The sequence below is a fragment of the Tyto alba genome, unplaced genomic scaffold (genome assembly GCF_018691265.1).
Source record: "Tyto alba isolate M040663 unplaced genomic scaffold, T.alba_DEE_v4.0 Super-Scaffold_19, whole genome shotgun sequence".
Taxonomy (NCBI): Eukaryota; Metazoa; Chordata; class Aves; order Strigiformes; family Tytonidae; genus Tyto; species Tyto alba.
Window position 1 is genome coordinate 10247648 of NW_024881281.1, and position 13625 is coordinate 10261272.

A 13625-nucleotide genomic window follows, 5' to 3' on the forward strand; every position below is an offset into this window, starting at 1 on the left:
TAAGAAACTTTATAGGGAACCTAAATACAGGATTTAGTAAGGCTTCTCTTAGAATTGTGACATATAACAAATTTGGGGTTAAATTTAACTAGGACAGCACCTAAAGTTGATGTACCTCACTGGGCATAAAGGTGTCTTAAATCTATAGCTTGCTCCTACAAGATTTGTCAGAGGAGCTGTACTGTGCCTTTCTATGTGGTTGAGAGGGAAAGTCATTTGGCTTTGTGTGGTTTAAGGACAGCTCCTGTGTCGACAAACCCTAGTTCTGGAATTTGTGTCTAACACTGCTGGACTTGAGCTTTGAGGGATGGACTGATTTAAAATGCCTAGATATGTTTGGATTCTGATATGGTCCATGTTCTTAACTAGAATATGGCCGTGGCTGACATCATAACGGGAGCTATTTCAGCTCCTTTTCCAAGTCTAATACTAGATCTTAGTAGGATTATTTGTCTGGTGAGACTCATGCTGTATAAAAATGCTACAAAATCCTGTTTACAAATCTGTGAATATTTTGGGGGAATGTGATTTAATTTGGACCACAGCAAGGCAGTCTGTGGCCAGGTTTAAATCTTTCTTAGATCAAGAGTTTAAAAGTTGTAGAGGTGAACCTACAAAAATTTTTCTTAACATATCACATGAGTATCACAGTGAAAGGGAACCATTTTCCAAGCCTGAGCAGTTTAAGTCTTGTTTTACTTGGCTTAAGTCTGAAAATACCCTTTGTATGCTCAATAGTGCTGCTTTTTTAGCCTGATTTCCTGCAGAAGTGAGGTTAGTCCTGTCCATCTAATGACTCCTGAGCCCATTGGACAATTCTGATCAAATTTGACAGAAACCTGATGTCAAAACTAAGTAAATTTATGTACTCAAAAACTAAGTATCTGGGGAGAAGAGATCCAGACTGAGGGAGCTGCTGGTGAGGACCTATCTGTTTCTAGACAGTGAAGGACCTGCTATGGGGAGAGATCTTAACAGCTACACTAGTCAGAAGAAAAGCTTTGGGCAGTAGGATTTTTGAACGCAGGATCCATGAATTTGACTTCTGTCTTCCTGCACAGTCCATGTAGCCTGCCCCACCACTTCTCCATCCTACCCCTGTGTGTGGCTTTACTGCTGTGCCTCTACCTGAGGGAATCTTCTTTGTTTCCACGCAGTTACACGTGCTATCGTTTGCTGGGCAGTGCTCTCCCCTTGTTGTCTCTGGATCAGCTACAGATGGTTCTCAAAGGGAAGGTGATGCAGCACTATGGAGAACATGTGATAACGACTCAGGTAGGTCTTCTGGAAGTACTTGTGCTCAGGGCTGAAGACCCTCTCCTGAGCAGAAGTCCTCTCTGCCTCCCCATTCTAGTTTCATGGTATCTTGTATATGTTTACATATACAAAGAGTTTATGTCATTTTAGAACTTGGGCTCTTACTAAAAACAAGGTTATTGTATGACCACTGGTTGCAGCAGGCTGAGTACAGACTGTGTTTAATAACCATTGCCTGTTTGTGTGTGTATCATTCAGACTTATTTTAAGGGTTCTGAAATTGTTCAGCACTGACCCACCTGCTTTCACTGATGTTACTGAGACAGCTCTAATGATGGGGGAAGCAGAGGAAGGGCAGCTCTCAGGATATTGACAATGTCACGTCATCCTTTAACAGTCCTTTTGATTTTTATGTGCTCAGAAGCTCCTTTTTGTCTGTCATTGTGCTGGGTATTGCATGAACATTTGAAAGCAAAGACAAAAAGGAACAACTCATGCTTTTGTTTGTTAGTGCTAGTTTCAGTAAGCATGTCTGAGGTTTAAGCACAGATTACAGTTGGAAATTGGATTTTGGAACTCCTCTTATTCCTTCTCTTCTGGGAAGCCAGCAAACAACACAGCCCTGCAGTAAAGGGAGGAAGAATAAAAGAAGGATACTGATAAAAACAACGTTTGGCTTGGCTTTTTGTGGTAACATAACCCTAAGCCTCCTCATGGCCCAAAAATCATTGTCCTCTCTTGGGAGGATAGGACTTGGCAGTCTTTCTGTTCTGGTATCAAAGCAGCAATAGATGTGTGGGTTTTCTCTGAAAATAATGCTTACCATCATGCCTCCCTGTATGGACCAACTTTCTCCAGGGCTTATCCACTGATTTGGTTTTCCCTTTTCTTGTTTATTATGCTTGTTGCACAGTGAATTAGGCTGTGTTCTTCTATGCATCAAAAAATTTGTAATTTTAATTCCTGTCTGAAACATACAAATCCAGTGAAGACAATGATTGACTAAATGGAAAGAGAAACCCCTGATACTGTTGATCATGAGGAAGTAGAAAAGATTTTAGTTTGAATTTGTTGTTGTTGGTTTTGTGGGTTTATTTTGTTTTGTTCCTTGATACGGGTTGTTTGTTTTGGAAAGCAAATACTGTTACCTTGTACTTTCTTATGGGATTCTCATTGTTGTTGAAGATGGAACTAGACAAAGCCTGAGTCTGATATTTACTGACAGTTATCTTCCTGTATCTGCTTTTTTTCAACAGGGGAGCAAATGTACTTGATTTGCTTTTGTTGAGAGATGATTGATGAAACCCTGTTGTGAGTTATTAGCCTGTTTACAGCAGTCTCTTGTGGACTTTTTCTTCCAGTTTTCACACTGATGCACAAGTATTGAGCTCTCCAACAGTGGAAGCAGGAGGTTGCTAAGTTGTGATTTGTGTGAGATTTCTTGTAGGGGTATTTATAATTGGATGGATTTGTAGTTTACTAGGAATTTATAGCCCCCTTATAAATAAGGATAGTGTTTCCTAGACTTTCATTACTGGTTTTGCTCCTGCCAGGTCACTCTATTGATCATGACTCTATACTAAACAACTTGTTTTATTAATTTATGGAAATTGCACTGCATTTTTGGAATGAAGCCACAGCTTGCCCTCTTTAAGGTTTCTTCAGTTATGCTTTTGTTTTTTGTCCAGAGCAAACAAGTGGGATTGAACACGGTGGGATATGAAAGACCATAAGGAAACGGGATGTGTGGTGAGATGGGACATGTCCTGGTGTTCTGCATGCTGCTGGACAGTGTTCCAAGGCCAGCAGCCTGCCAGCTGTATGCCTGATGGATCAGATAGGACTTGGCACAAAGCAACGGCACCTTGGGATATGGTTTTTAGGTTACGCGTGTCAACTCTCCCTCCTTAAAGAATGTCTCAACACTTCTGAGACACCAGGGAGAGGAGATGGGATTTGCTCTACCCGCTGTAGGTCAGGTGGCTCCAGGGCTGCTAGATGAGACTGGACTCGACATAGAGAGGTTTCCAAATTGAGGGGAAGTCTAAGGCAGATGATGCGAGGAACATCCTGGATTTCCACCCAAAAATGGTAGCTGATCAGCCCTAGAAGCTTAGCTGCACTGGCCAGCATGTGGTCCAGCTGGCTGAAGAGTGACTGTTTGGGAAGGTGCAGATTAAAGGGTTGAGGCTGGTACATGACGGGATTCTGTGGTTACTTACAGTGGTTGCTCCTGTGTGAGGAGGACCATGAGGTGAAAGTGATGACCTGCTGTATGCCTGAGGACAAATGTTCAGTGACTTTAATTTGCCTACTGCAGTCAAATCTGTGATTTATACTTATGAAGACACTCAGACTCAGTGTGAGGTTCCTAACCTGCTTGGTTGATCGTGTTTTTCAGCTTCCAGAACGATTTAAGTTTGCTCCAGAGATGGAAGAATATATAGATGAATTTCTGAATAGCTGTGATGACTCGGAGAGGCAGCTGGCAGTGATGATCGGCTTCTCTACTCTCACCAATCAAGGTTATCCAGTGTTGTCCAGCTCTTCCAGGGTAGTCAGACATCTGCAGCCAGTGGCATTGCAAAAATACACTGACTGGCTCAAAGACATGTTCCTCAGGCCAGACATTGACTGTTGTTTAGACTTCTCAAGTAACCGGCAAAAACAGAACCGGGAAAATGTGAACATGTGAGTGTATAGATGATGCATCTTCCTCCTTCTGTTCTGTGGTTAGAGTAGCTGTCTGTGTGAAGCTTGGTTTGGACAGCCTATGTTTGCTGGTTCCCTTGCTGTGAGTTGACAGTTGTCACCTGTTTTATTTCCTCTGTCCCAGAAGGTTTAGTCCCAACATCTGACTCTTTTGCTGGGACAAGTGTCAACTCTACAAATAAGAACAAACACGGTGAGAACCAGTCAGCCTGACCAAAGGACACTGAGTCACCAAAGAAGCCTTTTCTCTTGTTTTTCTAACCCTGACAATTGCTTTGGCAAAAATGTCCAGTGGCTTCTCATCTCGCTCTACAGTCTGAGGTCTTTGTATGAATTGTGCATCCCTTTTATCTGAGTACTAAACTGGCCTGAGTGCTCTCATCAACTTGGCCGACAGCAAAGCACCTATTTCTGTGTCTCAAGAGTAGCTTGTAAATACTTATATCCTTGATAGGCATTTGTAGCAATTTCCAGCTAGGAAAACTTCCCAAGAGAAAGTTCTGTCCTTATTGGTGTTCCTGCTTGCTGAATACTCACAACTTGGTGCTGTGGGTACTGGATTACTTGTGGGAGCCTCCTCCAAAGGAGGTGTAAGCTGTTAAAGCAGTATGTCTGTGTTACTTGTGCACCTATAACCTCACTCTGCTGACTACTGCAAGTTTTGAAGTGCTTTTTTGTAAACTGCAGCATGTCAGTGGGATAAATAGACTGTCTTTTGCATAGTAAAAAGCAAATTGGGGAAGTTTGTATCTCTTATGTGCCTGTTGCTTTCTTACTACATAACTTTGCCATCTTTAGTGTAAAGCTTCTAAATATGTGGAAGTCATCTCCTGCCCTGGATTGCGTGGGTTGTGTTTATTTTGGGATAGTGTGTTCAAACTACTGATTGTGTAATTCCTTGTTGAAAGAGCACAACATAAGATTCTTCGATTAAGAAAATGGATCATCCACCGACTTGCTAACATCATTGAAAATCCAGTGAAAAAGGAAGAGAGCCTTGTGATGGACATTTCGAGGTGAGAATGATTTAAAGGCTTAATGCCACATGTGCTTGGAATAATTCAGTTTAGCTCTACAGCAATATTTCAGGTAAGCTGTCCCCATGACACTGGGCAAATTCAGTAGTGGATATATTCCATAACATAAATCATTTAGGAGACTAGGTTTTGGCTTCAGAATACCTTCTGCAAACTTGGACAAACTCTTGTCATAAGTAGTTCAGGCACTTAAAATCACCTTAGTCCCATTTATTTTCAGTAAATTTTAGGTTCCTTGTTACCTCAACTGCTTGAAGATATTGCTTGGAATCTTTGTATCAGTTCTTAATATTTATCTGTAAATATTGGAGAATATGACCCAAATCTGACAATCTGAGTATTGTATTGTGTGGCCTCAAGTGTTAGCATTTCACTTTTGTGAAGTCCTGAGCATCCTTCTCTCTTCTGTACCCTGTGTACCTTGAGGAAAGGGTCTTACTGTAAATAGTGACTTTTTTCAGTGCTTGGACATCCTTGAATAAAAATTGGTGAATATGTGGCACTATTTGGTTTGCATGCGTGGGCTGGTTTTGCTTTGTTGTGACCAAGCTGGCTCTTAAATTTTGTTGTTGTTTCTGTCCATTCTAGATTTTGCTTATTCCATGCTTTCTTTGAGACTAAGAAAAAGACTTCTGAAATACGTGAGGCAAATGTCCTTCCATCAGAGCCCATAGATGAACAGGCTCATTCAGTGGCAGAAAACTACTTCTTTGGGTATGGATCTTGCTTGCATGCTTTAAGCTTGGAAATTTCTCATTTTTTTTCCCAAGGATAAGATCAGCCTGTGAATATCAGGGTGAGAGGTTTGACATTGTGAACTGCGATTAGAGCATTTGTTTGACTCCAGGACCGGGGAATGGCTTTTTTTAAAGGAGATCCTAGATGAATTTTCCAAAGACTCTTAAGTTTTTTTCAATAAAAACATGATTTTGCATGGCAAACCTGCTGAGTATGTGTGTGATGATCAGGTAGGTGTACAGTTGAGCTCAGATTGATTTTTCCATAAGATTTTCGTTGCTTCTGTTGCACGCTAGAAGTAGAAGGACCCAAGAGAGAGGTGGTGGAGTTGTGCAGGTTGCTGTTGGCTTTCTGTCTACTTCGTGTGTGAGCTGCTGAGGGCTCTGCAGTCCTCCCCATACTGAGGGAGATGGAGTTGGTAATTACAGGTGCTGTTAAGTGATTTGGTGCTCCAACAGCAGTAGAGGGAAAGCGGAGGATGTGGTGGGACACAGAATGGTAAATAGCCAAAAGTAATAGTCAGTGTCCTTGGGGACACCAAGACAATGAGCTGTACATTACTGTGTTTGGATATGTGCATGGGTTGAAACTTAGGCCCTGTGAATCTGGGTTGCAATGAGTGACCAGAGCTCTGGGATGAGAATGCTCTACTGGTGGGCGTTATTTTGGAACGTGTGAGGAGGCCATCTGGTTCCTCTGACAGTAACACACTGGCTGTTTTTTTTTTTTTTTTGCAGGTTACTTCAGACTTTAAACACCTTGACTGTTTTGGGGGATACAGCAAAGGCTGCAGCCTTGAGGGAGAAGCACATCCATGGTGTCACTGCAGATGGGAAGCTGTGGATCTTTCTCCTTGTTGAGTATGCCAACAAGCTGCTCTCCTGTGAGCATGTCAAAGCTGTGAAGCCTCTTACCAAGGGACAGAGGGGTGCCTGGGAGAGGTGAGAAGCTTGGGAAGCGGGGTGCTGGGTTTGTGAGGTGAGGAAGGTGGAAAAGCCCTAGTCTTAGTCTCTCTTTGGGCCAGTAAAAGAGAGATTGTATTCACTCATCCTGCTGCCGTTCTGGCTGCTGTAGCAGAACCATTTCACAGGCAGTGGCAGTTCTGTTTCTTGCCTTTGAGTATCCTGCATCTGTGGTTGGGTTTCAGGATGCCTCTGTTTCTCATCACCCCGTTCCTTTCTTTCTGTTCTGTCTGTGTGTAGGTGGCCATGTCCTTTTCTGGTTTTGCTCATAGTCCCTCTCCCAAATGTGATTTGTAGTTCTGCTAATATTTTCTCCTAATAATGCCTGTACTAACTTCAGTGACCTTCTGGTGCTCTTTCCTGAGCTTGATTTTCCATAAAGGTCTGTGTCTTGGCTACGGTATTAGAAATCTAGCCTGTGTCCAAGTGCACAGTTTTTTTTATAAGCCACACATGGTGAGATACTGTTGGGTTAAGACTGTATGTCTAATTTCAATAAATTAAATGCTAAGTACAGCAAATGGTACTGTAGATTTGGTCATGTTTTTAGTCTGATCATAAGAGAGGACTTGCTGTTGTCATTGTGAAAGACTCAAAAGAGTTTCTTTCTTCAGAACACTTCAGTCTGTGAAGAATCTTCAGAAGAAGGAAAAGAAATCAGACAGTGCCAAAGTCATTGCTTTCCAGCAACTTCTGCTTCTAATGGCCATTCATCTTTTGAAGGTAAGACCTCTGAAGTGTATTTCAGTGGTGTAAAATGGGCTGATAGCTGGGCTTTCTGAACACTGAGCTGGAGAGTTTCTTTGTGTTGAGGTCCAGTCTTTCACAGCCTCTGGCTTCTGAAAATGGGCAAATGGCAGTAGTTAATAAACTGATTCTTACACTGACCGTAGATAGCAACTTAACAGGGACAAAGCTCTGCTTGAGCGTTAGTTTTGCCCTTGATTTGCTGCTGAGTAGAGCAATTTTTACTTGGTTTCATATTTTCTTCTGCAAAGGGGTTGTAGTAGCCGATTCTCATATCTGTACCTATTTAGAGAGGTCCTTAGATTCAGGGTGTGTTCCTTCTGTTGCTGTTGGTAGTGGGGAACTCAGAGAGGGTGTTTACTGTCTGCTTGTGATCAAACAGAGTCAGTCTGAAACAATGGATGTTCTGAGCGACCTTTTGAACTGCACGGAGAGGGCATTCAGCAAAGAACCTAAGAAGGAAAAGACTGGTGAGTCCTTCCTACAGAAAGAAATGGAGTGGGATTGTTAATGGTCTGTCAAAAGATGATGGCAGTTCTGCATTAGCGAAGCACTCTGACTGCATGAGTTCTGGCTTGATGCACTTATCCCCAGGAGAGTTCACTCCTCTTCTTCATCCTCTTTCCTTGTCTTTCTGAATCTCTCATATCTTGCTCCAGCTCTATCCGCATCCTCAGTGGGTTGTGTTTCTGTGTGCCTCATAAAGGATAGGTGAGCTTCGGAACTGGCCAGTGTTCAGATGACCAGTGTCCAAGGGAGATCAGCTGTTTGAGTGCTTGTTCTGTTCTGGCCAAGAGCTTGGCTGAAGTGGTGGTATCTTCCCGGGCAAAGCTGTGGGCTCTCTTAACAGCCAGCAGGCCTGAAACTTGGTACTTTCAGAGTTCAAGTTCTGGGCAAACTAAATGTGTCCTGTGTGTAGATGCAGCCTGTTTGCTGATTGAGGCTTGTCCTCGTTTAGGGCCTGTGGAGCTAGGTTGAGACTTGACCAGCAGAGAGCCCGGTTTGGTCTTTTGACTTCCTCTCTAACTACAGTCATGTTGTTATCCTTAAATCTCTGTGTAAATTTGAGGGTACTGTGAAAATCTGTAATTCTATGGGGGCTTGGTTGTGCGTAGATCAGGATTCCCAAACTTTTGGAGTAATGGATGAGTATCAAATGTCAGCACTTTTCATGGGTTGCTGTCACTCCGGATTTCATTGGAAACACTATAAAATGTATAGACTTTTGCTGACTAACTGCTCATTGCTTGAATGTGGCCAGGTAGGTGTTGCATGATTTGCAGAACCACTAATCTAGGTAATGATTTAATGAATAGTAGGTTTGTTATCTGGTAAGGCTTTCCAGTGGCCTAAAGACAATTTCAGGCATGTTTCTCCCAACTGTTAGTAGCCTTTCAATACTGCTACAATCTTTAGCTTCACACTTGATTATTTCTGGTCTGTGTTTCTGAGTGAGTACTTCTAATGGTCAGTTAGAAGGATTATCTTCTCTTCCTTGGTGAATTTTTCTGCAGTCTGTTATTGATGTGCCAGTGCAGTGGTTTTGCCCCTTCCTGTCATTGTTTGTTTGTTCATGTGCAGACAGTGCAGAGCCAGGATGGGTTGAGGTGATGGTGGAAATCCTCCTCTTCCTCCTGGCCCAGCCCAGCCTACTCATACGTCGGATTTCCAAGAGCGTGTTTGTGCGGATATGTCCTAACCTGACCAAGAGGGGCTTGCGGCTGATCCTGGATGTAAGTGAGACACTAGCAGGGCATTGTACTGTTTGCCTGCCTTATCCCTAACAGACACACAAGCATGTCACTTATTTTTGTTTTTTTGTTTGGTTGTTTTTTTAATGGCAGCCTGAGATCTGCTAACTTTAATCTATATTCTTTGGTAGTTTTAGACTGAAGAAATTCTTGGGTCAATTTATATAGCTGGTAGATGTTACATGTGAGTATAAATAGTAACAACGTCTTTTTTCTAGAAAGGCTAAGCACAGAGGTGCTAAAAATAAGTGACACTGAAAGTCTGAATTGATCATACCACTGAGTAAGATGGTGCCTTCTGAGAGAGTAATATGTGAATTACAAGATGAGCTGTCAGGTACTTTATATGATGAACCTAATACTTGATTTGTAACAAATCAAAATGTGTGATGCCACCAATCTCTAGTTTTCTCCACCTTTTTTGTTCCTTCTAGAAAGAACTTAGCATATTAACATGTATGATATTCTAAGCCAGAAAGTTGAATGCCTTTACTTACTATTTCATTATTCAGCTGGCTTACTGTGCCAAAATTCCTGTCTGTTTTACACAAGAAATGCATCAAAGCAAAACACTGAAAAAACACGTCTCTCTTTTGCAGGTTCTTGACCCATACCAAGAGCAAAATGAAGAAAGTGCTGTTGTCGTGATGGAGGAATCAGACAAAAAGATCAAATCTGCACAGGACATGGTAACTGATGTGCCATTGCCAGTGACAAATACTCTTCAGACCTTCACTGTTTAATGTTTCTCGTGATGTGTATTTGTAGACGTAATTGCATTTCTCTGTCTCGAGTAAAAGGGCTGTTGCTCTATTAATATTTATTTTAAAAGTGCAACAAACAAATGGTTTGTTGGAAGTGCATGTTTATGAGTCTCTTGTAGAAAAATGCTGTTGCAAGTATGGCTGGTTGAATAGATGACATCCTGAGAACAAATGGCTGCATCCTCTAACTAGCACAAGGCCTCTTTCTTTCTTTCTTTCTTTATTTATTTATTTATTTATTTTTGTAACCACAGAGTGAATCGTTGCTGTGATGCCCAGCCATATGAGTTTAAGATCTTGGGTTTTAAGAACTGCAGAGATTCCACTCACAAAGCATTACAAGCATTAGCAGAAAAGAAGAGTCAGATGGGGGCTGTTACTTCAGATGTTCCTTGGAATCTTCTTTCTGATACTTATTAAATAAGACAGAGAAGTCTGTGTTATGTTCTGCTTTTAGCTCTTGTGAAGACCTGGTATCTCATTATCTGGGGTGTCTACTTGAATTTGAGGGTTGGAAGCAAGGCAGTGGGGTGAGGGGAGGCTTGAGGTTTTTGTTTCTGAACACCTGAGGATTGAGTAGGACTTGAGGAGTGGTGGAGTCGGCAGATGACCTTTTCTTCCTCAGGACGAGGAAGGAAGTGAGGACTCCTCAGATGAAAGCAACACTGAGGAAGAGAATGACAGTGAAGATGAGGAAAAGAATGAAGTTGATGATGATTTTCGCAGTCAACTGATGAATGTTCTTCAAGCAGGGAATGCATTGGTATGTTTTCACTGCCTACCTTGATACAAATACCAGGAGGTTTAGGTGAAAGATTATGTGATGCCCACATCCTGTTCGAGCCCATGCAGTGATAACCCTGGCAGTCATCTTTCTATGGCATTTGAAGTAGGAGCTCAGGATCTTCAAAGCAAGCTGTAGGAATAAGTCACTTGTTCTTTTATTTATTGTTAGTGTGTTTTGAGTGCTTTTGCTTGTCCATTCTAGCCTGATACAGCTTGTATTCCTGCCTGTAAGAAATGAGATTGATGTGAATTAAAGCACTGAGATACTGTTACATGGTACCTGTATTGGCTGGCCTGTGTGGAGGAGTGTGGTCCCTGTAGGCTGCTCTGGAGACTTCTTATAGCAGTGCTGGAGCATGGTTTAATGATTCCTGTAAAGGCTACAGACAGGGTAGCATTAACTTCTTTACCGAAGGAGCAACAGCACAGAGGGAGTCAGTGTCAAAACCTCAGTCTCCTCCCTCTCCCAGTCCTCTAGCTCTACATGTTAGTACTGTGCAGCCAGGATTACCTGATAGGAAATATGAGCTAGATTTCTCATTGATCTGAGCATGTTTTCCCTCCCCTTGTTGTTATTCTGGGTCTAGAGGAAGCTACATCCATACTGTGATTGTAAGTCTTATCGATTGTGGTTCTTTCCCCACTGTCTTTTTGAAGTGCATGAAACGACATGTTGTTTTTGCATTCTAAAAACAAAAGGGAGGAGATGAAAGTGATGAAGAGCTGGATGATGAGGCTATGATGGCTCTTGACAAGAACATCTCGGCCCTTTTTGCGGAGCAGCAGAAACGGATCCAGGCAAAGAAGAATGAGAAAGACAAGATGCGGAAAGAAAAGATCTTACGGAGGGATTTCAAGATTAAGGTGAGAGATAAGTGTTTGGTGTGAAGACCTCTGGCTTACTAGCATGTTAATTGTAGCCTACTGCATGCCATGAGCTACTTAACGCTAAACAGCTTGGACATTCATGTATGTCATGAGCTCCTGGAGGTTGGGACTGGATTGTTCTGACTTTGTACAGCACCTGGCATGGCAAGATTGTGGTCAGTGATTGAGGGCTTCACATTCCTACTTCAAAACAAAAAAAAGGACTGTGCTATCAAAAAGTGAACCGTGGTTTCCATTTGCTGACCTGAAACAATTCAGTTTATTAGATCCTTCCCCGCACGTACCCAAAGGTAGCTGCCTGTCAGTTTTGGTGAACTGGACAAGCTTGGTGTGCCTCAGTGTGACGTGCATAAAATCCCTCCGGTAATCTTGCGATGCAAGTGGGTTTTTTTGGGGTCTTGTTATGCTGATAAAATCAGGAGGATTATGGCTAACACCCCCTGGTTATTTTTGGCTGTAATACGGACTTCAGGCCACTTGGTGTCAGCATGGACTTTCCAGGATATTTGAACATCCAGGGAAAGCTCCAGCTGCTCAGGTATAGATGTCTGGTGTCAGATCAGCCAAGATGAAGGCTTTACTGCATTTTCACTCTGATGCTGTGCTAGAAGAGGCTCATTTTATGCTAATGCACTGTCTGGAAGTCGAGGGAGGCTTGCAGGGGTGAGAGCTATCAGTCAGCGGTGCTAACAGTGATAGGTGCCAAGTTACAGTGACTGCAGGTCTGGCCAGGTGGCAGTGATTCTCATAACTGCTGTCACTGTACAAAATAGGCTGAAGTCAACAGACAGCCTTTAATCTTTAGTTTGAAATTTCAAATTTTCAATTTCTCATGCCCTAGCAGTACACATGATAGCAGAAGGTGTGTAGATCTCAGCTGCAAATAGTTTTCTTCAGCCCCCTCCAACCGCTATGTAGCCCACTCCAGTCTGAAGGAGCTGCTCTGGGTAGATCATCGTGTTTTCCTGTCTACATTAGTTCTCACATCAGTAACTCTGTGTTTTCAGGTGCTGGATCTGATTGAAGCCTTTCTGACTAAGCAATCTGAGAGCCCCTTGGTGTTTGATGTCATTGAGCCCCTGCTTCGCGTGATTGAACAGTGCATGAGCTCAGATTCTGACAAGCAGGAGGTTGACTTCCTCCAGAAAACAGCCAATATCTTCAAGTAAGTGTCCTTAGTCCTCTGGACAATAGGCAGTGGCTTCTGATAGGTACCAGTTGTGTTGGTTGAGTCTTTCTAAAATTGAAGACAATTGCTATACTTACAGATTATGTAGATTTAGGTTACCAGCACCACGCATGCACACAATGCTTAGTCATAACCTGTAGGAAAGAAATTAGGATCTGGGGTTTCTAGTCTAAGGGCCTTCCAGTGTCAAACCTGTCTGCTGATGGAAACCTTAAGAACAAATATTGGTATTGCAGGCACGGTGCCATTTCACTGAGTATCTCCACAGGCCTCTGACCTCTGAGGCAGACTATGCAATGACTCCCTGGGTTTACAGAGTTGCTGCTGTGGCCGGAACAAAAATGCCAACAAATTACTACTGAGACAGACAGACTGCAAATTCTCTCTGTGCATAGCCAGAAGTGAGGCATGATGCAGGCTGGGCACAGACATAAAGCATGGTGTGTGACATGATGTGTCCTTGCTATACCACTCCCTGGCATCCTCAGTGCTGCTGTAAAGCATTTTCAGTGCTGCTCTCTACCCTGTGTTGAGAAGCAGTTCTGCAGTAACAGGGTTTGAGGCAGCCAGTCCCCTTTGTGGGAGCTCCGGAGGAAAGTGAACTCTGATGCCTAAGTGGGTGCTTGAAGACAAAGAGCAGTGAGTCTCCTCACCCGTTTTGCCACAGCAATGATTGACTCTTGCTGCCCGTTGCTAGCACTGTTTTTGTTTGTGTTGCCCTGAGCCCAGTAGTAAGGGTTCATAGCAATCTGTTTCCTGGAGCTCTTTCTGTAGGTAACAGCTTTGGGTTTGTT

At 42.8% G+C, this 13625-nt stretch overlaps 1 protein-coding gene across 1 annotated transcript in view; it reads left to right on the top strand.

Annotated features, from left to right (window-relative positions):
• Positions 1–13625, top strand: part of MYBBP1A (MYB binding protein 1a) — a 61027-nt gene that overhangs the window by 4157 nt on the left and 43245 nt on the right. Inside the window, exons 8-19 of the mRNA XM_032993729.2 lie at positions 1158–1275; positions 3659–3948; positions 4878–4985; positions 5595–5720; positions 6482–6685; positions 7321–7429; positions 7836–7923; positions 9035–9186; positions 9804–9893; positions 10594–10731; positions 11454–11618; positions 12650–12807. Of these exons, the coding sequence (XP_032849620.2) occupies positions 1158–1275; positions 3659–3948; positions 4878–4985; positions 5595–5720; positions 6482–6685; positions 7321–7429; positions 7836–7923; positions 9035–9186; positions 9804–9893; positions 10594–10731; positions 11454–11618; positions 12650–12807 (1746 nt within the window). The remainder of the gene's footprint in view (positions 1–1157; positions 1276–3658; positions 3949–4877; positions 4986–5594; positions 5721–6481; positions 6686–7320; positions 7430–7835; positions 7924–9034; positions 9187–9803; positions 9894–10593; positions 10732–11453; positions 11619–12649; positions 12808–13625) is intronic.